This window comes from Neophocaena asiaeorientalis, unplaced genomic scaffold (genome assembly GCF_003031525.2).
Source record: "Neophocaena asiaeorientalis asiaeorientalis breed wild unplaced genomic scaffold, Neophocaena_asiaeorientalis_V1.1 scaffold218, whole genome shotgun sequence".
Taxonomy (NCBI): Eukaryota; Metazoa; Chordata; class Mammalia; order Artiodactyla; family Phocoenidae; genus Neophocaena; species Neophocaena asiaeorientalis.
Genome location: NW_020172818.1, coordinates 1591744 through 1617832, shown reverse-complemented (window position 1 = coordinate 1617832; position 26089 = coordinate 1591744). Strand labels below are relative to the sequence as shown.

Sequence of the window (26089 nt, the reverse complement as noted above, 5' to 3'; positions counted from 1 at the left end):
ACTTTAAAAGGGTACATTGTGTGGTGTGTAAACTGTATATCAGTAAGGCTGTTGACACATATTTATGGAGAAGTGACTAGAAATAAAATATCCTAAAGTGCTTTTGGAGGCAGGGGTAATAGTGGAAAAAAAAGTCTGAGAAACTTTGTTCTACAGATTACTGAATGAGAGTTGGTTTTGAATTTCGATGATTGGTTTTCTTCACTACGTGCTTCTTAATATGTTTTATTTTGGTCATTAAAATATGGGATAAATTGGAAAAGATCTGTACTTCCCACAAATTTTCTGTGATATGTGTCCTATATTTTGCTTTAGGATATTCATTAAATAATGTTATAATTCTGTACGAGAAATAAAATTTAATCTCTTCCTGACTGTTGGGAATGAAACTTTTCTGTTTCTGTTTTCCCTAGACGCCTCAATAATAATGAATTTACAGTGTTGGAAGCTACAGGCATCTTCAAGAAACTTCCTCAATTACGTAAAATGTAAGCCGTATATTAACCATCTGTTTAAATATCTGTAGTGCTGTGTTTTCTTATACCTTTGCAGTTTTATTTAGATTTCGTAGGAAATTGGAAAATACAAAAGATTCAGAGACATGTCTATACAGTGACTACCTGTGACATGAATTTAGGGTAAACTCTGAGAGGAACCTAAGTAATGGGCTCTTTCCTGTGTATTCCAGTGATGGCAACCATGTTTTCTGTAGCAGAACCCTAGCATCTTACCTTAACTCAGACAGCTAGTTTGTTATGTGGCCACAGCAGGAATCCAGCAAACTAAGTGAATTAGAGATGAGTTCAGTAATGTTTCGTAACTTCCTTTACTGTTCCCCAAACCGTGCTGTTATTTCTCTTTCAGCACGTTCATGTCAACTGTTTGACTTTTTGCTTCATTAAACTTTCATTAGAAGAAAGTCAAAATTAATGATTGGTAAACTGACTTGATAGCTCATTTGTGTTACTACATGTCCGCAACTCATATTTTAAAATAAGTTTATAAGCTCAGCAGTTTCAGTAACCCTCCCCCACCCAAGGTGGATGGAAAGAGGGACAGGACAGAGGCCAAGAATGAGGGTCCATGGAGCACCCTCCACATAACAGGAAACATCAGGAGAAGGAAAGAAGCATAGTTCTGTGATATCTGTGCTTTCATATATGTAACTGGTCCACAGCCACATAGGCTGTAAGTGGCAGAGCAGACTGAAAGCATTTCCTGTGCACTTGACCCACATATTATACTGCCTCCCAAAGAGTTTCTAAGTTCTTAACTGTCCTCCTTTTTCACTGACGTTAACTGCTTTTTCTTTTTAGCTCTAAGATGCTTTTCAATTCAATACATATTTATTCAGCAGCTGCCATGTGCAGTGTTCTGAAAGGAATAAAATGGTACCTAAAAATGATCCTTGTTCTGTGGGCATCCCTGGTCTTGGAGTGAGCCTTGAGAAAGAGAGAGAACCTATAGGAAGATGTTACCTCAACTGGATGTTCTTGCCCTCTGGGCAAGCCTTAGTATTTTGTATGATGCAAAATACTGGCAGTTAAGTTGGTTGTTTTGACATATTATTACATGAGAAGTTTAACTGGGAACAATCTCAGATTCAGATACATTTCTGATGCTATCTAAATGCAAACATAGTCTTTCCTTCTTTTCTCTATCCAGTTGTCTTCTTTGAGTCATTAATTCATTCAACAGTTTTAATCGGGCACTTCTTTGAAAAGTTTCTTAGTAAGTGTGGTGGCAAACATAAAAGTTTACGCAACTCAGTACCTGACCTCAAGAGTTTTATATCCCTGGGGGCCCTGGCAGATCATTGATCAGGCTGGTACTTTTCAGCATAGATATTTCTCCTTTGTATTATTATCACTTTGGCTTGATGGAATCAGGAAGTGGTGACTTTTCAGAGCCTTGGGAATGCCAGACAGTGAAGAGCTTAGAGTTTTTGTGGAAGACTTCATTCAGTAGAAGAAAATGATCAGACATGTTGTCTCAGTGCCCTCGTTGTTAGAAAGAACTTGTTTCAAATATTTGTTTCAACCATTTTTATTTAGAAATTTTAGCAACAATAAGATCACAGACATTGAAGAGGGAGCATTTGAAGGCGCAACTGGTGTAAACGAAATACTTCTCACGAGTAATCGTTTGGAAAATGTTCAGCATAAGATGTTCAAGGGATTGGAAAGCCTCAAAACTTTGTAAGTATTCTTATTTGCATTGTGATTCTTCTACCACAGGATTGTAATTGCCAGGTCATTATATTCCTGGGAGGGGGAATAGCTCCTGCTTTTCCTCATCCCCCCGATCTCTGCTCTGTCTCTGTCTCTCTATATCTGTCTCTGTATCTGTCTCTCTCTGTCTGTATCTCTCTCTTTCTCTCTATCACACACACACACACACACACACACACACACACACACACACACGCACATTTTGTAGAGGCAAACGTCCCTGGGGCTTCCCTGGTGGCACAGTGGTTAAGAATCCGCCTGCCAATGCAGGGGACATGGGTTTGAGCCCTGGTCCAGGAAGATCCCACAGGCCGTGCACGGAGCAACTAAGCCCGTGCGCCACAACTACTGAGCCTGTGTGCCACAACTACAGAAGCCCACATGCCTAGAGCACAAGCTCTGCAACAAGAGAAGCCACCGCAATGAGAAGACTGCACACTGCAACCAAGAGTAGGCCCTGCTTACTGCAGCCAGAGAAAGCCCACGCAGCTACAAAGACCCAATGCAGCCAAAAATAAATAAAATAATTTATTAAAAAAAAAAAAACAGTCCTTAACTCTGATACCTCTGACTTCAGTATGCCGCTTGCAAATGATCAAAAGAACCTCTCCTGGCTGTTGAATCTTCAACAAAAAAGATTATCTTTGCTCCAGTGCTTGTACAGATCTGGCTCCTCTGTTCTTCCTTAGAACAATCATTCTCTTTCCTTTTCCTCAAATACCTCCACCTAATACTCTCTCTTGGCCCAAAGTCGCTAGCTTCAGAACCCACTCCAACACCTGCAGCAGAAAAAGCCTAGCTGGAGACTACCTTCATCTGCCCCTGCAAGGTCTTAGTGAAAAGAGAGAAACTGGCTGGTGGTATATCTTTTACCGTCTATTTCAAAGAAAACATGCTAAGTGTATGTCTACTTACTTAGTGGTAGGGAGGTTGGGAAAAAGAAATCCTATGTGTTTCCAGAAGGTTGTTGGCCAAGGAAGATGGGGCTTGAATTGACGAGTAAGGACAACACTTTGAGTTACTTGAATTTTCTTCTGTGTGTATGCGTATTTTTCATAATCTCTAAAGCATAAAATTATGTTTGACAAAAGTGATGGCCTAAACATTGGAAGAGACACCAACGAAACTCTGAAGCCTTTGGAAGACACGAAGGAAATTATTTGTAACCAAGACACACCCTTGGGAATTGCAAGCTCTACTGTCTCCCCCAAACCCTCACCCTGCCCCAAGCAGCCACCAAGAGCCCTCGTGCCCAGGGTAACTGAGAGCCAAGGAAGTTCATTGCCTGCCCTTTATCAGATGTACAGGGAGAAGGCATTTCCCCAGCCAGCAGCATCCCCAATTCATATCCTACTCAAAAAAGCCCCTGCGCATGAAAGGAGAGCTTCCTGGGGTAGCCTGGAGCCGAACCATCCAACACAGCCAACCTGCCACCTGCTGACCGCTCCCATGGGCTAACTAGGAGTCCCTTCGAAATGCAAAATGTAATGCAAATATCCCTTTGGTCTTTTTATGGAGGAGATCCTGGGAGTGTAGAACGCGGACAGAGAAGATATATACTATAAGTAGTGGTTATATCTACTCCTGCCCCTATTCCCCTCCGCCAAGCTGCCTCAGGTAACTCAGCAAAACATAAATCCTGCAGCAGGCAAAAGTCTCCCTTCTTAAATAGTAGCCAAGTGACTGTTGTAACCAGAACCTTCTCCTTAAGGGGGCAGTGTGAGTCGGGATGGGGAGGGGAGGATGAGGGGTGAGCCTTTAACTACCTACATTAGATAGCCTTGGGCTGCTGTAACAAGATAAGTAACTTAAGCAACAGGAATTTGTTTTGTCATTGTTCTGGAGGCTGGAAGTCCAAGATCAAGATGCTGAGAGGGTTGGTTTCTGGTGAGGACTCTTTTCTTGGCTTGTAGATGACTACCTTCTCTCTGTGTCCTTGCATGGCCTTTCCTCTCTGTGTGGGAAAAGAGAGCTCTGGAGTCTGGTGCCCCTTCCTCTAAGGACACCAGTCCTATCAGATTAGGGCCCCACCCTTAGGGCCTCATTTCACCTTAACTACCTCCCTAAAGGCCCTGTCTCCAAATAGTCATACTGGGGGTTAGGGCTTAAGGATGTGAATTTTAGGGGGACACAGTTCTGTCCATAGCACCACTCCAAAGAGTTTATCAAAGTATTTTTTTCTGGCTAGGTGCAGTCACAGGACTCTCTGTGAGACAAGTTCTCTAAATTCAGCCTTCTCCTTTGTTATATTTCTAGCAATGTTTTTGTGCCTCTTGTGTTTTGGCACCTGAGACAGACACCCACTGGCTCTCTACTTAATCCCACTGTACCTCAAGCAGCAAAACAGGTCATTTAGACCAAGCTAGGAGTATTAACAGTTCTTCTGTGGGTTTATTGGGACATAGCTATTGCTTTAAGTGGTCTCTTTCAGCTTGGAGCTATAAAGATTTTGACAAGACCCTCCTCACAGCCTGTAGACTTCTCAACCCTTTAGGACTAGTAAACCTCTTAGTTCGTACATGTACATATTTCAGTGGGTCTTTGAACCCCCGACGTTGCAGGCAAAATGTGGTACATATGTGTGCTTGTGGATTTTTCCAGTGACGGAAAGCAAAGCTTTTTTCGACTTTTCCCAGGAGTCCGTGACTCCAACAAGATTAAGACCAAATGTTCTTTACTATTTATGACAAAGGATAGTACTGATAGGACTACTTTTCTGTTGTGCATTTGTTTCCTGACATAAAACGATGCCTTGATAAGGAGGGCATTATCCTTTCTTGTTGTCTGCGACTTAGCAGAATGCAACAGCTGATATTTCTTATTTATTATAGGACAATCTAGAATTTTAAAGGAATGCTTTGTTGTTCTTTTTGCAGTCTTCTGTCAGGGTGATCAACCCATGTCTAGAAGCATTAAGGAAAATATTAACTTTTCAGAAATTCTGAATAAAGTTTATGGCAACTGTTCATCTTTACATGGGAGTTTAAGAAGCTTTTCATTCCTTTTCTAAGCCCCACAAATAAACATTTTGGGAAAAGAATCGAGAAACAGCTAAAATTTTAGCAGTGATGAAGAAATGACAAAAGTGTTAATCCTGTTAATGGCAATGACTAAAGAAAAAACGGTCAGAATTTTTTTCAAGAGGAATTTTATTGTGAACAACTGGGATCTCTTAAGTATTGCCTCCTTTTAAGTCTAAACTTAAAACAAATAATTTGTTCAGGCTTTGTGGAAGCTCAGTCAGGTTTGCCTCCTCCAGCCCGTGTTGACATTGACTTGGCTGGGAGTCCCTGAGATGCCCTCAATTCTTCATTTTCTGTGGCTATTGATTCTTTTTTGCCTCCTTTCTCTTCAGCAGCAAATGTAATGCTTCTTAGAATATATAAATCATGGGGCTTCAAGGGCTTAGAGAGCTGTAGGTGAATTAGGACATTATGTAATAGGGCAAACATAATTGTATCATTAAAGGAAAACATTCTGCCCTCACTAGATGGGGTTGTAAGCTGGTGCTGAGGCTCATGAGTTTTTGTAACTGAATGTTATCACTGACAACTCTAAGCATTTTATTCTAGCACAAGGTTCTTAATATAGTCGGCTCTCCATATCCACGTGTTCTGCATCTGCAGATTCAAGCATCCGCGGTTAATGCAGAACCCGTGGATATGGAGGGCCACAGATTTTGGTATACGCAGGAGGTCCTGAAATGAATCTCCCAGGGATACCAAGGGATGACTTGTACATATCTACAGCAATTCCTAGTGACAGGAGAACATTCAGAAAGCAGGAATGAATGCTACACATTTGCAAAGAGGGGTTGTTTCGGTCTTAAGATAGGCAAAATTGGTTGCCTGATATTTTATCTCCATAATGATGTTGTATTTTTTTCCCTCAGGATGTTGAGAAGTAATCGTATAAGCTGCGTGGGGAACGACAGTTTCACAGGACTCAGTTCTGTGCGTTTGCTTTCTTTATATGATAATCAAATTACTACAATTGCACCAGGGGCTTTTGATACTCTCCATTCTTTATCTACTCTGTAAGTATGAAAAATAGTCTTCATTTATGTATTAATTGAGCCAGTGTATTATATTTATTACTTTTATCGATAAGATTTTAATGTATTACTAAGCATTTCATAAAAATGAGATCAAAGACTTAGACTGTTTTTAAAAAGGACAAATTTGTTCATGTTAAACTTATTTTAATTTTTCTAAAAACATTGCCTACTATCCTATATTAAAATTTAACAAAAATCATGGTATTTTTCAGTCATTTGTTTTTATAACAATGTGATGTGGCTTAATTTATAAATGGTAATCTTATAATTTGATTGAGAATTATTTTATTCTTTTACAAATAAAAGAAATGTAGATTTGTTTTTCCCACTGCTCTCACATTGGAGTCTTCACAATATAAGTATTATAAAAACAGAGTTGATAGAGTTATTGCCAACAGACTGTACTCAAAAGGATCATTCACAATGACAGGAGATATATTAGGATGATCAGACCAACAATAAAAGCTCACCAGAGGACATTTACTGTGATATTAAGAAGATATTAAAGAAATAGGCTGAGCCTATCCAAGAGCACATTTTATGTAGAAGGTTGGAGAATAAAGAATATTTGTAGGTCTACAGATAGAATTCAGAAAGTGTCAGAAAACAAACAGACTTTCCAAGTGTTTCAGGCCCCTTGTATGTCAGTATTTAAAAAGCAGTGTTTGAAATGATAAACCTTATAACTGACATGGCTTCTGGTAATGGTGGCATCTAAAAATACTAATTTAACTGAAAAGGTAGTTAGAAGGAAAAAAATCATGTTCAACATAGCTCAAGTCCCTGAAGAAATAATTTGAGAGAAGCATCCATCCATCAGTAAGGTACTCAATCCTCTTTCCACATAAAATGTGACATTTTCCATCAAGTGACTAATTTGTGCATATTAAAGATGGCATGTTTATAAATAATGGGATTGTCAATAGGTTTGTGCTGAAGTGGTGAGATGCCAAAAGTATTGAGATTTGTAGAAGTAAGTTCATTTTTATAACTGGCATTTAATCAACTCAGCTGTCAGTTCAGATGGGAAACCTATTCTCTGGAGCAAATAAGAGATGGAAATCTTAAAATGACAAATTAATGAAATAGCTGTTGTCAGGTTAAACTCAATAATATGAGGTAATCAGCCTTCATCTTTATATTAAATTACTGCATTATCAGTGTAGGGAAGTTTGACAGTAAGTCAGATCTCTGACAAGTTTAAATTATCTCTAAATGAGATATCTATCAGGATTCACTGCCTAAACCCTGAATTGCCACCTTCACTTTATTTTTCATATGAAATTATTTGAAGAATTCTTATATGAAAATATTGTTCTTATTTTTTAAGTTCCAAACATAGATATTTCAGTCAAAGAACACATCCCATATGTTGTGTGTGATTGAGCATGAATTGGGGGTGGGGTGAATACAAAGACTAAGAAGGAATCATTCCAACAGATACAGTATGGGAAAATGGTAGCATGGGGTTTTGAGAAGTCAGAAAGCGAACCTCTAAACTGAGCTCTGCATTGTTTGCATGTGGCGCTTAGAAACCTCTTGGCCAATCCTTTTAATTGTAACTGCTACCTGGCTTGGTTGGGAGAATGGCTCAGGAAGAAAAGAATTGTAACGGGAAATCCTCGATGTCAGAAACCCTACTTCCTCAAAGAAATCCCCATCCAGGATGTTGCCATTCAAGACTTCACTTGTGATGATGGTAAGAAAGCCTGGCCAGATCTTTGACTACCAGACACTCTGTGGTGATTGTTCTGATGCTGTGGGGCATAATTAGACAGTACGTCATAGTTCAGGCAATGAATAGTTATTACACATTTTTTGCTTTGTTTTTGCTGTTTTGTTTTAGCAACAGGGCACTTACTTGCTCAGACTGTACTCTCACATCTAGCTCTACTTGGCTTGTGTTTCTGAATGTTTTAGAAGATTTTCTAATTTCCAGCTTGATACTATTTAAATAGCTTCATTTTTGTTTTTCTTTACTATTCTAAGCCTCTCTTTCAGTAATTGCCATTTAACTACCAATGATAAAAGCAATTGACTCATAAAATAGAAATTCTAGTAAACCTAACAAGAATAATAGTTTTCACTTTTTAGTACTCTCTGTATATCATCACATTTAATTCTCATAATAGCCCTGTAACGTAGGTAGAACATAGGTTCTATAATTGTTGGCAATAAATGAAGAGCTCATTTGAGCCATATAGTTTCAAATGAGGGGCCCATATGCTTTTTGCTAACCATGTAAAACTAATCTGTCCCTTTATGTCTCTTCATGTCTGTCTCTTTTCAATTTCTCCATAATTCAGTTTACATATTCTAATTAAAAGTATAATTTGTATAAACAACTGAACAAAGAACACATTATAATCGTATTGATAATACAAACTGTGAATTGTTTTCTGGAATTCTGCCCTAGGCAGTCTGAAAAGAGACCTGCACAGAATGTATGGTGTCGATTTGTAAATACTTAATGTCCTATACATAAGTCATCATATGGCTGAAGACTCTTGTGTTTGTTAAGTTAAAGGCATAAAATCCCTTCTAGCATCTTCAAAGCCACGAATCTGGGTTTTCCTGTATTTCTTTTGGCAATTTAGGAAATGATGACAATAGTTGTTCCCCACTCTCTCGCTGTCCTACGGAGTGTACCTGCTTGGACACGGTGGTCCGATGTAGCAACAAAGCCTTGAAGGTCTTGCCCAAAGGTATTCCAAGAGATGTCACTGAATTGTAAGTAGAGCTTGTCTTTCTCTTTCCTGAAGGATTAATATTTCACACACCAAGGGAAATGGAGACCAAACAAAAATCTTTTGAGTCTTGTTTGCAAATAACATTCATTTTGTGGGCCATTAATTAGTATCATGGAAAACCCTAAGCAAATAATATAAAAGCTAGTTCAGGTCCCCTTGGGAAAGGCTGGTTGTGTGTTTCTCTTTGTTTCTCACTGTAGGATTTCTCAAAGCCTTTATTATGCTAGTGTGCATTGAGAGGATGTAAACTCTAAGGTAGTTCCCATACTTGTTGTCTCCATAGCCCTTTTCTCATGGAGTATCTTGCAATGCTCATGTTCCATCAAATGCACCTTAAGAAATGCTATGTATTTAGTTTATCTATGGTGGCTGGGATGTTTCATATGATTGATTATTCTTTACCGTGTGTCCCCTTGGAGAATATCTCACACAAGGGATACATAAATACGTGGGGTGTGGAAGGAGCTGACATAATCTTTACCCTTAAAAGGAGATACTGCCCTTTGGACTTGAATCAGAGTCCCTTAGATCATAAAGGGCATGGGGCCAATTATCCCTAATATTTTCAGAACTGATATTTACAAATTACATAGCCAGTATAGACGTATAAAGATGCTAAGCACCACGCACACTTCCTCAGCTGCCTTATGCTTTATATGTGGAATGGAATAAACCTAAGCATTAGCTGCTTAACAATGGTGCATGCAGGCTCCATTTCATTCCTTTATCTGTATACGAAGAACCTTGGACAAATGCTTGATATGTGATTGAGTCATTTTGCCTCTGTTTATTTTTTTCTGTGTGAAACCATGTATCAACAATGTAATTCATGTAGATGTTTACCTGTAATTCATGCACAAATGTACAAGTATTGCAAAGGAGCAGATTTGATAAACTTTTGGCAACCTGGAACATAGGCAATGAGGTTCAAGAAGATGCCACTTCAGTTATCAAGGAACTTATATTCAAATCATGTGCAGTTCTATGAATTCTAATTTGGTCCAGAATTGATACTTTGAGAAAAAGTGTGTGACCTTCCCTCTGGAACCTGAACTGTTGTAAAGGGCTCAGTTTCTCTCTTTTGTTACCAATCACAGTTGTTAGTTAACTGTAAGCACTGCTTTATGTGTGTGTGTGTGATTAAATTCTTAATTCTTATCTTGATATGTATTTATTTCAGAAGATTACCCTCCATCCAGTGTTGGGAAGATAGATGCCTATAGAGTATTCTATATGCAAAATACTGATTATAACAACACCCCACCCAAGGACATAATACCCAGCATAACATTTAGATCACCTTTGATGCTAAATCCCTCCTTCTACCATTTTAACTGACCCATGCCTTTGTCCTTTTACCTGATTCCCATCAAATAATTTTAAATGTCTTTTAATTTCCTTGTTAAATTACTTCCGAGAACCTGCTTGATTCATTTGTCTATGCCATCTATGTGTTTCTTTTGTCAGATAGTTGAGTCTTCAATCTATTCCTCTACAAATTATTAAAAAGTAATTCTTTTTTTAAAGAAAATACGTTTTAGAGATGAGGAAGACATTAACTCATCTCCTGTGAATTCTAGCTCTGCCTCCCCAAGAGCTTATTCTTAGAAGCATACCAAGTCAGCAGGATCCCTCTCTCCAGTAACATATATGCATGTATTAGAAAATTTCCATGTTCATATTATATTAAATTATTAAAGAATTTGGCAAATATAAGTATGTAGTGGTGGACAGTTTTGAACAAATGGTATCCATTATTTTTAATCAGTTCCATATAGTTTCCCTCTTAGATTGTTTTACTTGTAAGCATTCATAGTGCACATTCTGAACCTTTTTAGCTTTGTGTTAGGATGCTTTTTAGAGTAAAGGAAAAGTGCTGAAGTACATGGGATTATGCTTCCCTCTAGTGGTACCAAGAAACGCTTAGCTAGAGAAAAGAAAGAGGGGAGAGGAGTTGAAACATGAAGTCAGAAAATTTGAATAGGCATAAGAAGTCATAAAAAGCCTGACTCTTAATCACATATTCATTACATATTTTGATAACTTGTGCCTTTTATATAACTTTTTTCATTTTTAAGTATTTGAAATAGATAGCTATCTTAGGCAGTTTCTCAGCTACTTCTATATCCAGCAAAAATACGAACCTCAACCTTGGATCTGGAGATAGGCCACAGCCCTGGGGCAGGGTGGGCAACATGCCCAATGTGGCAGAATTGTTTGTGGGTACATCTATAACCAGATGGCCCAAGTTGCTGAAAGACATTTTTACCCATCACCGTCTACATTCTGGGAAAGAACAGCCTTGGGAGGAGATTAAATTATTTTTCTTTTTGTGACATCATGGATATACCTTTAAGCATTCATTCACTTCTGTGTCTTGACTGTTAGCCCAAAGACTGTTTATTTTCTGATCGTTCTTCTGACTCTAATCAGAAAGGGAAATTTGACTTACATGTGGTTATTTTCTTATTACTGTATCGTTACTGTGCTGTACTTGTGTACTTGATAAATGTTGTGATTTTCTATGAAACCTTCTAAAATTAATATCACCAAGCAGATGTACAAGGGTAGAACTGTTTCTAAGATTTTTTTTTAACTGAAATCTAATTACATTCAAATTCCCAAATATATCCTTTGAATCATCCGTTGTTATTTACTAAGTGTGTTAATACAAAGTAAGGCAGCAAAGATTGGTCTTGCTGGTGGTAGCAACTTCCTGCCAGTAGTGAATGCATTTCATGGTGTTGTTTCCACATAAACACAAGTGAACTGAAGACTGACTTAAAATATAGGAGATTGAATGACCCTTCTTGCTGACACACAAATGGTTGGATACATGCCTTGCCTTCTTAGATAAACCACAAGGAACCGGACTCACCAGTCTCTCCTTGGTTTTATAATTTAGCCTAAGTAATCCACAAAAGAATTCTGCTGGATTGGACAACTGTGGTTTTTTACTTCTCTTAAATAGCAGTCCTAGCTGGGAACGTGACATCTTAAAGATGAAATTTCCAAGTGTTTCCTTGCTTCAACTGAGAGTGAAATATTGTTCAACTTTTGAGGATTCACTATTGTTACTTTTTAAAAAAATAATATTGTTTCTTTGTTTTCAGGTATCTGGATGGAAACCAGTTTACACTGGTTCCTAAGGAACTCTCTAACTACAAGCATTTAACACTTATGTGAGTAATGTATTTTTCTGTCTTTGACTTCTTATTTTATTTCATGAAAATGGGGATAGCAAGGGGCAGAAGACTTAGTGAACCTTTCAGATTATATAAATCATCTTCAGTTAGATGCTTCCCTTCTTGCTCACTGTGGTTCTGGATCACTAGCCACATTTTCATTGAATATCAATCAGGCAATGGTGCGTCTTAGAAAAAGGTCCTCCTCTATTCAAAGTACAAATACAATGAAGTCTAAGTATCAGAGAATTACAGAAAGGCAGTAAGTTGCATACTTCTATTGAAGATGAATATGAGCTATTTTATGACAATCCAAGGAGAGAAAAATGGAAAACAATGTTTTTATTCTCGACTTTAAATAAAAGAGTAGATAGTAATAGCTTTACTGAGAATATATTATAAATATAGTTTATTAGGCTTGATTTTCTTATTTAATACACTATGAATTAACATATGGGCTTCCAGTATTAAAATTTATTTTATAAAATCCATATTTACTCATATAGTATTTAAGTAAACTTGACAAAGATACTGACATTCTGAGTATAAACATCAAAACATTGAATTGTTTTTACCAGTTTGGTTTGATGTCCTCCTAAAGTAGCATCTCTCTTTCATTATGTAAACAATTTTTTACAATCTTTAAGTTGTAAATACAAGATTATATGTAAACATACAAACATTTCATTTCAATCTAGTTATGCACACTATATTTTTAAAAAGATATAATCTTACCATATATAATGTCACACTTAGAGTAGCCTTGTTGGTAATTGATAAAACTTGTCACAAAACAAAAAAATCAGCAACGATAGTGGATATAAAGGGAAATACTTTTTTACATCTGTCTGATTTTAGAGTAAATATGCTGTCTTATATTTCCAGTGTTCCTAGAAAAAAGGGAGTTTGTTCCTAATTAGTGAATTCTAGAAACCTAGGCAGCAGAAAATGTTATGTTTCTCATTGTGAAGTTTACCCTAAGCACGTGGAGGCTGTTGATCCTTTTCAGCTTTCCTTAAATGTATGTGAAAACCAAACACTTCGTAGGAAGTGTATAGAACTGCTTAAATGACAAATGATTAAATTAAGCAAAAAGAACATCCTCTAAGATATCTTGTTCTGCCTCTAGTTATTTATTTAATAGCAGCAAGAACTGATTACATACATTTGTTCTGTTAAATAAACCATTAAATTGTTGCAATTTCCAAAGGGTCACTTCAGCAGAATTGGGTCATTTGTGAGACAGCATGTGATTATTTAAAACCAGTTTGGAAATGAAAAATGAGAATTTATAGATCCAGAAATGGTTTTACCAGTGACTCATTATACAACTCTAGGCAAGTAACTTCTGCTAGTATCGATGTATTTATTTATTTTTTTAAATTTAGCCATAGTACTTCAGCCACTAAGAAGATGGATTATAAAGCTCCTATAACATTCCTACCATTTTCACAATTTCATTGGTCCATTTTACTGACACTTTGGTATTTTAATAAGGGAATGTGGATAATCTTCAGCAGCTTTTCTGAACCTTGCATTTCTTCACATATTTTGCTTCAGAAAAATATAGTGAACATAAGTACACACAGAGACATAGATGAACATAAATTATGACCCATAATCTTCCATTTATTCATGAATCTTCCTTTAGTCATATATTTGGCATTTTGCTTTAGATAAAAATTAGTGAATATTCACTAATATGTGTATCACATTGTCGTATATATGTGAGTGAATGTATGTATATATTTACTAATTTTTTCTAAAGCAAAATGCTAAACATATATAATATGTCATTATATAGATGTTATTATATATTAAAATACATTATACATTACAATATTATATTTATAATATGTATTATATGTCATTATATTATATATATCATGTATATATTATATATAATAAAAATAAGATCAAGTTCACTGAATATAAATTACAACCTGTAGTACAAATTACACTTATAAATACCCATTTAGCATTGATAAAAAATCCACATCTCTCTCATTTACTTATCATTTATTAAACAGACATTTACTAAGGACCATCTAGGGGCCAGTGACTTTGCCAGGCAAAGTTTTTAATTATGGTGTTGTTTTTAATGATGGCATTGTAATGTAACTAAATGAGGGATTCTTTCAGTTATCCAGTTTGAATATTTGTATGTGACAGTGAAGATAAAGTATGTGTAACTGATGGAACTTTCAAGAACAAAGGTTTATTTCTCACCTATCAAATGTGTCTGTTGTGAATGGCCTCCACGTGTCTTTGCCCTGGGACCAGGCAATGGGTACGGCCTCTCTGTGGAACATAGGAGCCTTGCAGAGGTGGGAGCAAAGGAATATGAGAAGAGTCTCAGCTCTAAAGCTTCTGCTCTGAAGTGAAACCAGTGCTGGTGCCCACACTTCACTGGCCAAAGCAAGGCACATGGTCACTTCTAATTTCAGCAGGCTTGGGCATGAATAATTATGAATAACATTACAGTCTACCCCAGAGGATTACCCAATGTTTTGTTATTTTCAGATAAAAGCTGAGTCCTAACAATGCTGCTATAACTGTGAGCAAGAAGAACTTTTTCTTTCTAAGAATCACTAATATGTCAATTTCTATGGTAACAGTAGACTCCATTTCTTTCTTTTTCTCTTTTAGAGACTTAAGTAACAACCGAATAAGCACCCTTTCTAATCAGAGCTTCAGCAACATGACCCAGCTCCTCACCTTGTGAGTAGGAAGTATGGTACTAAGTTAATTCCTTAATTCACTGGACATTCCTGGTAAACAAGACAGAGTTTCTGCCCTCAATGAATGTTAATACTGTTGGGAGAAACAGACAAATAAAAACCTCAGTAAACAAATACAGATAGTATAAAAAGTGCTGGGGGGCTTCCCTGGTGGCGCAGTGGTTGAGAGTCCGCCTGCCGATGCAGGGGATGCAGGTTTATGCCGCGGTCCGGGAAGATCCCACATGCCGCGGAGCGGCTGGGCGCGTGAGCCATGGCCGCTGAGCCTGCGCATCCGGAGCCTGTGCTCCGCAACCGGAGAGGCCACAACGGTGAGAGGCCCGCGTACCGCAAAAAAAAAAAAAAAGTGTTGGGCTCTATAAAAGAAACAAAGAATAATTTGCATTTGTGGCAGGTTTGGGAGAGATCCTTAAGACAGACTTTCAGAGGAAGTCACCTTAGGAAGGACACGGTTGAGGCAACAGCAACAGCAGTGGTAGGAAGCATTCTAGACTGTATTTTAGAAATAAATATGTTGTATTGGCGAAATAGCACAAAGATTGAAAGGATATTATGCGTTAATATTCTCAATTTATAAGATGCTAAAGTAACCCTTTTCTTAACTGCTTTATTTTTAAAAATGACATTTGGCCATTTGGGGATACTTGAGTAAAACAAATTGGCTTACGTGTGCTTTCAGAATTCTTAGTTACAACCGTTTGAGATGCATTCCTCCTCGAACCTTCGATGGATTGAAGTCTCTTCGATTACTGTAAGCATCTTATGTTTAACAAAATACTTCTTTTCTCAGGCATCTGGATTTGGGGTTGTCTTTTTAATGATTTAACTGCTTTGTTTATTTTGGGGTATTTTGGGTTATATAAATTCGGATTTACTAAAAATTTGGAAATGGGAAAATTCTATCTTATGGTATCAATTCTCAACAGCTTTTACTTGGACAACATAATTTTCTCTTTTGTAACATGTTGTTGCTAGGGTGACTTATTTGATAATATATGATATTAAGATGTAGTTTTATATAGATCTAACTAATTTTGCAAGAAATATAGGAAATTTTAATTTCATTAAAAGTTATATAATGCAACACAACATATTTTTACTATACAAAATTTATCTTAAAGTACATGAAATAAAATGTGGTCCTCAATCCCAATCTTCTCCCCAGAATTGACACTTAAACACTTCAATGTTCTCTTCTGGTCCTTTTTTATGTTTGTTTTTATGTATTGATATATGTATGCCTACAGCTGTATAATTTAAAAGCCATAAATAGGGGTTTTCTTAGCCTGTCATTGACTATTTTTATTTAACAATATGCTTTAGACTTTAGACTTTCCATTCTATCATATGTAATATTCCTCAACTGTTTAACTGGTAAAGAGGGTTCCATAGAATGAAGGGACCATATATTATTTAAGCATCCTCATCTTTACTATCATTTGGTTTGATTCCAAATTTTAGTTATTCTATACAGTGCTGGAATGAACATCCTATACATCCATCTTACTGTCAAGCATATTAGGAGAATACCAAAAGTAGTCATCTTGTGGTCCCCCAAACAATTTACAAATTTATTTTCCACCAATGCTATTTTAACAGAGTACCTATTTCAAAGCACTCTTGTAAATATTGAGTATTATTAATCCTTTCATTTTTGTCATATGACAGATGGAACATTATTTTCCATTCCTCTTTTAATTTGCAATTCCAATTACTAGAACATTTGAGTATATTTTGTTTATTGAGCATTTGTATTTCTTATTCTATGAGCCTGATTGTATCAGTTCCCATTTTCTGTGGTTACTTTGTCTTTTCCTTATTAATATACCTGCCTTTATGCACTTGACTCTAAGTTTGCAGGTCTTTTTACAAAGGAATTAATCCTTATAGCTTACATATGTGGGAGATATTTCCCATTCTGTTTTTTATATGTAATCTTTTTTTTAAATTGAAATATAGTTGATTTACAATGTTGTGTTAGTTTCTGGTTGCAGCAAAGTGATTTGGTTATATATGTGTGTGTGTGTGTGTGTGTGTATATATATATATATATATATATACACACACACACACATATATACATATATGTATATATTTTTTCATACTCTTTTCCCTTATAGTTTATTACAAGATACTGAATATAGTTCCCTGTGCTATGCAGTAGGACCTTATTGTTTTGTAATCTTTTATATTATGGATATATTTTACATTGTCAAAAATTTATCACTCTTTTCCATTATGATTTCTGAGTTTTAGAATATAGGGCTTTAAAAAGCCTTCCATATCCCATGTTTATAAAAAGGAGCTCGTCTATATTTTAATACACTTTCAGTTTTATTTTTACATTTAACTCTTCGATCTAGAATTTACTTTATGCATATGATGTGAAGAAGGAACTAACATTTTGCATCCCCAAATAGATACCCAGTTGTGTAAAGACTATTTATTGAATACACCATCTTTTCTACACTAATTTTAAAAGCTTGTTATAAACTAAAGTCTCATATATGCATGGGGATTTTTCTGAACTCCCTGAAATAATAGGAAATTTAATTTTGCTTTCTCTTGCTTTTAGTTCTTTACATGGAAATGACATTTCAGTTGTGCCTGAAGGTGCTTTCAATGATCTTTCTGCATTATCACACCTGTGAGTATCTAGTTCATGAATGTGGGTTTAGGGTCAAACTCTCCCTGGCAAGTGAGTTTGGAACAAATGGTCCTCTGCCACCATTTTTATTGTCACATCATAAAATGTGATTGGTTCCATCTTTAAAGAAGATGTAAAGATTTTCAATCTAGATATGGTGTCTTCTACAAAATAGCCTTAATTTATCCTTTTGGCCCTAACTCCCCATTAGTTGAGCTCTCTTTGCTTTCAAAAATGTCTCTTCTTACAAACATGGCTCCCCAACTTCCTAGCCTATGCCTTTTCTTTAATGTTCTCTGATTCTAAATATCAGCTCCCCTTCAATTCAGTCTGCCCAAACCCTGCTTTTCCAAGTCATATCCCAAATATCACCTCCTCAAGGAAGCCTATCCTGATTTGCTCAAACTGGATTCATTTATTTAGCAAATATTACTCAGCACTGACTGTGGCACCATGCAGAAATAAATTAGACAAAATTTAAGACATTATGGTGTGGGAGAGGGAAACAGCCAAATCCTCATATTGGCTGAAATTTGTTTCCTTTGCATTCTCTCTCATAGCAGGCTGTTTGTACCTCCATATTTCTTGGAAGTACAATAAAACAATTTTATAATGAGGTCCAAACCACACAACTGGGTTAAATTCCATTGTTCCATTATTTTTAGCTGTAGTGTTAAGGCCTTGGCAAATTGGAAGGAAGTTCAGAGAACAGCCCTAGAATCCAAAGCCTTCTTAGGTCAGGCTGAGTTTGGCATCACCTGGTGACAGTTATCTACTTCAGCTTAAATATCAGTATCAGTTGGCCCTTGGTTCTCCAGAAGAGGTTACTTGCCATATTTTTTCTTGGATTTGCCCTCCTCTTCAAAGTCTACCAAACCCCAAGAAGATAAGAAGTTTAGAAAATTGAGAGAAGGGGATGGGCAGAGAATAGGAACCATCAGTCAATCATGCTACATCCGAATTTCCCTTATAGGGGCTGTGTTATCAGTGTAGGTTTTTGTCAATGGGACTGCTGCTGTCAATATCCCTTTCATTACATGAAACTACTAGGTCCCTGGAGGCAAGACCTCCATTTTTTCATGTGTGAGCCCCTGCTCCGACCTCAAAGTTGACATCAGGGCCACTTCTCTACAAACTCCATGGAAGTCACTTGCCTGAGATCCCATGTAAATGAGACCCCTGGCTCAGGGGTGCAGGACTGCAGCACTGTGGCAGGGAATGCCGCCTAGAGGAGGAAGTGGCTGTTCAGCTAGTGTTAGGGTGATGAATCAGAAAAGGCTATGTGGGAAAGGTGCTGCTTGAGCTAAGTAGGATTGTCCTTTATGTGATCCTCCTCCCCAACAGGGAGAGCAATTTGAATCTTCTTTGTCATGCATCCTATTTGTCATGTATTTCATTTTATGCAATTGTCTTTTACACCCCAGACCAGAGAGAGCTATGCTCCATTCACAGTTTTTACTGTTTCTCCTGGCATAGTAAGGACTTAGCAAATGTCAGTAGAGATGAGATCAAATGACTCAAAAACATCATTTTCCTCATTTTTAATTTAAAAGAAAGGTTTGAGCATATGAGCATAACATTTACTTCAATTCTTGGCTAGAGTTTGGCATTGAAACAGCTACAATATAAAGTATTACGGTTTTGTAAGTATATTTTGAAAGTCTCTTCATAAAAGAATAATTTTGCTTAGACTATATACCTAGAAACATTAGTAATCTGAAGTTAATTATAAATCAGCATTAATCAGTTTTTAAATGCTACTTTATGCACACATTACTTGTGCCCAAGCTTGGCAAATTTGTGAATCCATTGGTTAACATCTCTGGCCTCAGTTTTTTAATCTGTAAAATGGGTTGTTAATAATGTTGATCTCATGGAGTTTCTATTTAGGATAAAATGAGGTAATTCATATAAATGGCTTAGCACAATTCCTGTATATCATAATGATACAATAAATAGCTAGCATTTATAATCAAGCATTATCTTGGTTACTTTTCCTATCACTACAACTGCTTATGTGAGTAGGAACCAAAGTTCTAAAATGAAAAACTTTAAAGGGACAAACGTCCAATGGAATTCCAAATCAGCTCTGGGGAACTAGCTTTATACGTCTTTATTATTTTATGCCCTTCCTTATCTTCCTGCGTTTTACTGGTCCTTTACCCTGAAACATCCTTTCCAACCTTTTCCACATACTTGAAACTAAATATCTAAAAGCTCAGACTTCTTAAACCACCAGTCTCCCAGAAGAGTTACCCTCTGTTCATAGTTATCTTGTAAATTCTTCTGCTATACCACTTCTAATGAAAATTACTTGTATGTATGAGTCTATGTTAATCTCCTTTGCAGAAGGAGTTTTTTGGGGTTAAAAATAATGTATTATTCATATTTGGGTCCCCAGAACCTGGCATAATGATTGGGTTCTAAGTAAATCATTGGTGGATGAAGGAAGTGTTAATGTGCATTTGGCGTGTGCTTGCACACAGTATAAACCTGTCTGCAAATACAAGGAGACTTTGTAAAGCCAGGTAAGTGTTAACACTGGTGACAACTCACTAAATCGCAGTTGCACATAAGTCAGGAAAATGGGGAATCCCCAATGCCTCCATTTTCTTCTAAATTTTTATCAATAAATCTATAGGGATTTTCTACTGAACATCACCATAAATTATGGTCCCTTAGGAAATAATAACCGTGCTTCCGTACTTGTGTGTGCTTTTGTTGTGTTGTTTTACAGAGCAATTGGAGCCAACCCTCTTTACTGTGATTGTAACATGCAGTGGTTATCCGACTGGGTAAAGTCGGAATACAAAGAACCAGGAATTGCTCGCTGTGCTGGTCCTGGAGAAATGGCAGATAAACTATTACTCACAACTCCCTCCAAAAAATTTACATGTCAAGGTATAGTTCTTAACCAGTTGTACTTCTGTAAATAAAACTTCACCGTATTAATTTAAAAGAAAAAAGAAAACCATGGGCTACTAGATTTTATGGGTATAGCTGAAAAACTCCAATAAATAATTACTGTTTCTTCCCATACTTGGAGAAGACAGAGCAGTTACATGAGGAGCCCAAGGAAAGAATTTATTTTGAAATAAATCACAGAAATAACCCATTGGAAATGACTAAGTTTTCTTTAAAATGTATGGAGAAATGAAGAGTACACAATTTCTGGAAATTCCTCTCATAGCCTCTAACAAGTGAAATATTTTGCTTTTGCTTTGTCTGAATGTGTACCCTGCTCCTAGGGCTGCCAGGGCCCTGTGGCTTCCTGATTCCAGGTAAGGAGAAATGAGCCCTCCCCAGTGTTCAGGCCAGACCTTCCGACTCACCTCCTGTGCTTCACTCTTCCTATGTTGATGGTGCTGTTTCTTGCTTGTTTGGATCCTTTTCTTTTCCCTTTGTTTTATGTACTTGTGAATTCTACACAGTGGCTTAGTAACAAATATTTTCTTCTCTTATTACAAAAGTAATCTATGCCCAACATAGAAAATCTAAAGAATAGGAAAGTGTAAATGATAAGAAACTAAAGATCTAAATCTAACAGTTAATGACAATACCAAAAGATAATCGCTATTAAACTTGTTTTGTATATCTTTCCGCTTTTTCTAGTCAAATATATGGATTTAAGTTTCTTACCAAAAATAGGGTAGAAGGTTACTGTAATCCTTAATTTTTGATGTTTCAAGAGGGCCACTTTTAATTATTAGATGGAGGAGAGAAATTCTTAAAAATTATAAATGCGTAAGCAGCGAATGCTTATTAAACTTCTTTTATTGGTAAAACTAAACCTTGGGTCTTGTGGAGCATAGAGAAAGTTGCAGACCTACCTGAAAAGATAAGCTTTCAACACTTGATCATGTCGGTGGGAAAACATATTTAAGTAGGTAATAGTGTGCAGTGAATCACAGAATGAAGACCAGCCTGGTTTCACCTGAGCTAAATCCCAGCTTCAATTTTCAATAGCTATGTAACTTTAGTTTACTAGCTTAACCAGCCTGTGGCTCAGATTCCTCATCTGTAGGCAGAGGTGATGATAATACATACCAGAAAGGGTTTTTTAAGATTAGATGAGATATTATAAGTGGAATCTTAAAAAAAAAAGAAAAGAAAATGTCATTTTCACAGAAACAGAGAATAGCAGGGTAGTTTCCAGGGGCCAGGGGAGAGGGAAAATGGGGAGATGTTGGTGAAAGGGTACAAACTTTCAGTTATAAGGACAATAAGTTCTGAGGATCTAATGTACAGCATGGTGACAATAGTTAATAATATGGTATTGGATACTTAAAAGTTTCTGAGAGTAAATCTTAAGCATTCTGCCCCCACACACACAAAAGTTAACTATGTGAGGTGATGGATGTATATTATCTTGCTCTTGTTAATCACTACACAGTGTATATGTATATCAAATCATCAGGTTATACATTTTAAGTACATACAATTATATTTGTAAAATATTTTTCAATAAAGTTGGGGGAAAAGGATTCATTTATTTAATATATATAAAACATGCTTACTGCCTTATGCACAATAGCTCTCAGTATAGGTTAGCTGCCATTTTTATTATTATAACATTTCAAAACACCAGCAAAAATATGATGCGGGATGGCATGCTATGTTCTGTTGGTGAAAGAAGGAATTTTCAAAAACTGTATTCCCTCCTCCAAACATTTTTAAGTGGTCATCTGATGTTATTTCATAGTTATAAATGGTAACAGGAGATGTAATTCACAGTGCATTGTAAATATTGATATCTTAAAACAACACTCTTCCATTATTCTTTTAAATGTATTTTGTGGAATCTAAATATCACAAGCAATTTTAAAAGAAACAAAAACAAGTTCCTCAATATTTTATGTTGCTCCTTTTCCTCGAACTTCGATTTTTCTCCTTGAATTTCTATTTCCAGTACCTCAGAGAACTGTATCATTCTTCACTACCAAAAATATGTATATAATTTGAATATTTAAAATTTCCTACCACTAAAGATCTATGAGTTTTTAAATTTTTATTAGAATTAATTGTCAATAATGCTTAATGTAACACTGATTGCAGCAGCATAATTATTTATCAATATGCTAATATTTATTCAAAATTGAAATTAAAATTTTATTGGAAATGACTCTCTGGGATTATGTGCATTGATTGCAAGAGGCTTTGCAAATAACCAGTGTTTTAAATTATTCTTTTGTAACCTCAGATGCTTCCTTGGGGCAGTGCCCCATGGTAAATTTCTGGTGGGCTGAGAAGTATATCATTTTTTTGTAAGGTGGAGGTGATTGTCAAAGGCGAGATAGGGGAGGAGAAACTGGCATAAAAACTTACTTGTGGGCATATTATTGGGCAGATTGATTCTAGAAAGAGTATATAGACAAGTTGAGCAACTGCAGACTGATTCTGTTACACTCTCTGTACCCAGGGATACTCACACTCCACTTTGAAAACTGCTGGTGTTTATCTTCAATTCTTAAAGCTTAGAGTTCCGTGAAGATATTTTTTTTTAATTTTTTTAAAATTTATTTATTTATTTATTTATTTTGGACTGTGTTGGGTCTTCGTTGCTGCCAACGGGCTTTTCTCTAGCTGCGGCGAGCGGGGGCTACTCTTAGGTGCAGTGCGTGGGCTTCTCACTGCGGTGGCTTCTCTTATTGTGGAGCACGGACTCTAGGTGCACAGCCTTCAGTAGTTGTGGCACGTGGGCTCAGTAGTTGTGGCGCACAGGCTTAGTTGTTCTGCGGCATGTGGGATCTCCCCGGACCAGGGCTTGAACCCATGTCCCCTGAATTGACAGGTGGATTCTTAACCACTGTGCTACCAGGGAAGTCCCCACATTAATTTGTTAAATGTTCCCAGAAGGCCAGTGAATACAAACATACATACATACATGCATAAATGTCTGTTTAACTCAAGATTTGTCTAATTGATTTGACCTTTTCTTCATTAATAGTATCTCTCGTTCTTAGTATAGCATGAATGGAAATGTGCTTTGGTCTGGATCAGTGTAGCCTAATAGACCTTTCTGCAGTGATAGAAATGTTCCATACCTGTGCTATCCAATATGGTAGCCACTAGCCACATGTGGTTGTTGAAATGTAGCTAAGGCAACTGTGGAAATGATTTTTTAACTTGTATTTAAATTTAAACTTAAATAGTCATATGTAGCTAGTGGCTACCATATTGCATAGTGCTGTTGCTACAGGACTCAGATGAAGAAATCCTGTCAGAGAGCAGCTGTGAAAGGTTTCTTACAAGAGTGTCTAAGCCAGTTGTTTGGATAAGCAGGCAAGTGTGAGGACTTGAGCTACAGGTGGGTGGAACTGCAGGAGCCCAGCTGTGATATAGGAAAATGCTGGAACTGTGACAGTTTATTTAATATTCACTGACTCATTGAATTAACAAATCACACATATTTCAAGGTACATCCTAAACTACATAGCAGACAGCATAGGTGTAGGCCAGTTGGCAAGAAGTGTAGACATTCAGAACTCAACAAATTTAGTGTAATTGCACTTAGCAAACTTCAAGATTTACTCAGTTCCTCTATAACTTAACATAATTTTAGAGAGATAGCAAACATGGAAACTCATAATGATCTTTGCCAGCATTTCTCGATATTTGTCAGAATATTGTTAACCACTCTCATATTCTTTGCTAGAAATATTTACTCATAAAAAATGGATTGGTAAAGACAAAGTATTCTAATCCATTCATTAAAATAATTAACTCTGGGAAATCTACCGAGTACTGTGTTTTTGAGTTTACATGCTTTATGAGCTTGAAAGCAGTAAAAGTACGCTTCTTTAAATATTTTATAATTTGAGGTTTTTATATTTTAACTTTTGTGCCAGTTTTATTTATTCATGAAAATCATGTAAGTACATACTCCTAATATTAAAGTTCGTAAATATGTAATTTCAAATTACAGCAGGAAGATGAATATTCTTTATTTGAAAGCATGTTTATGTAGCTATATTTAAATATAACTTAAATATTTTCTCTGCTGGAAAAGACAATAATATTATTTTGAGTAATTAATTCTTTCAATACAATTTTTATCTTACATTTTTCAGAGTATTTTCTTTGTAGTATAATCTCATAGTTTCAGCGCACAACAGAAATAAATGAACTGAATGAAATAGATTATCAGAGCATATTTAATTAATACCCAGATTAGGGCATTCTTGAATGGGAAGCAGATGGTCATGACTTGTTCTTATAACCCAAATGTCCTGTCTTCATCTTTTAAATATCAGATGATATTAGAATGCTCAAGCAGAAAATGAAGGGTTTTTCCCTCTCCAGGTTTTCCTTGAAAACGTCAGCGTGGAATGTAGAATATTGTTAATTTCTAATATTCCCTTTATTGCTCTTGGTTCAGGAAGCTTTAGCTATGCAGGCTACTAAATTGTTCACTTTTAATTTTACAGACATTTATTAAACACTTAAATGTGCTCAGGAGTGAACAATCTAAAGGAAACAAGTGGTATATTGCCTCTTTCATTCAACAAATATTATGTGAGTTCCTGTTATTCACCAGGCACAGATCCAAGGTATTAAGAATACAATAATAAATAGGACAGAAAAACCCCTGCCTTTATGGAGCTTATATTCTACTGATAGATAACATTTAAATGGATAATTGCAAAATGATATGGAAGTTTAGTGATAGAAATATATATACAATATTAATAATGTATATCCAAACCAAACAACTGTGGAATTGTAACCAATACCACCAGGTCCATCAGGGCATCAGGAGACTCTTATAGTGAGTCAAGTGGAACTGAGAATGGAGCACGAATCAGGGAAAGCAGCCCCCAGTGGTCAGGTGTCTGGTAGCCAGGAAGCCAATGAAGAGGCAGGGGTATGGTGCTCAACATACCTCATTAGTTATCTGTAAAGATCAGCTAAGGGGTTGGGAAACCTGGGACCTTTTCACATCCCAGAAAGATCAACATTCCACCACCACATGGTTGATCTCTTCTGCTATTTTTATAGGTGAAGAATCCTCTAGATTCTGGAATTTCTGGGAAAAATTCCACATCTCTCAATAATAACATTGTAATATTGTCCGTTTTTTTTTTCCCAGTGAGATCAACATTTCCTTTTGGGGGGTGTTCTTGACAAGTTCAAGGTCTTTTGGTTCTTTTTTCCTCAAAATTATTAGTTAATATTGTCCTTAATCATTTAATTAAAGTATGAAGGTGATTAAATAATTTAACCTAAAGTAATGAAAAATTTACTAGTTAGATCTGTTTTGAAATAGTATTTAAAACTTCATCAAATCCTTTTTACATTTTCAGATTTAGTATCACTAGAACATAGTTATAAATTTGAAATAACCTTAGCTTTGGGGGACTATGATTTGCTCTCTGACTAAAGAAAATATTCAGGTTTCTACGTAGTTATTTGCCAAAAGCACCATCTTTAAAAAACAAACAAGGGCTGTTTTTCATTATACTTTTTTTAAAAAATAAA

The 26089-nt window shown here is 36.3% G+C and overlaps 1 protein-coding gene across 1 annotated transcript in view; it reads left to right on the top strand.

Annotated features, from left to right (window-relative positions):
- The window catches only part of SLIT2 (slit guidance ligand 2), a 127231-nt gene that overhangs the window by 40131 nt on the left and 61011 nt on the right, over positions 1-26089 (top strand). Inside the window, exons 9-18 of the mRNA XM_024741816.1 lie at positions 414-488; positions 2055-2198; positions 6124-6267; positions 7821-7987; positions 8886-9018; positions 12152-12220; positions 14873-14944; positions 15644-15715; positions 17540-17611; positions 20349-20512. Of these exons, the coding sequence (XP_024597584.1) occupies positions 414-488; positions 2055-2198; positions 6124-6267; positions 7821-7987; positions 8886-9018; positions 12152-12220; positions 14873-14944; positions 15644-15715; positions 17540-17611; positions 20349-20512 (1112 nt within the window). The remainder of the gene's footprint in view (positions 1-413; positions 489-2054; positions 2199-6123; positions 6268-7820; positions 7988-8885; positions 9019-12151; positions 12221-14872; positions 14945-15643; positions 15716-17539; positions 17612-20348; positions 20513-26089) is intronic.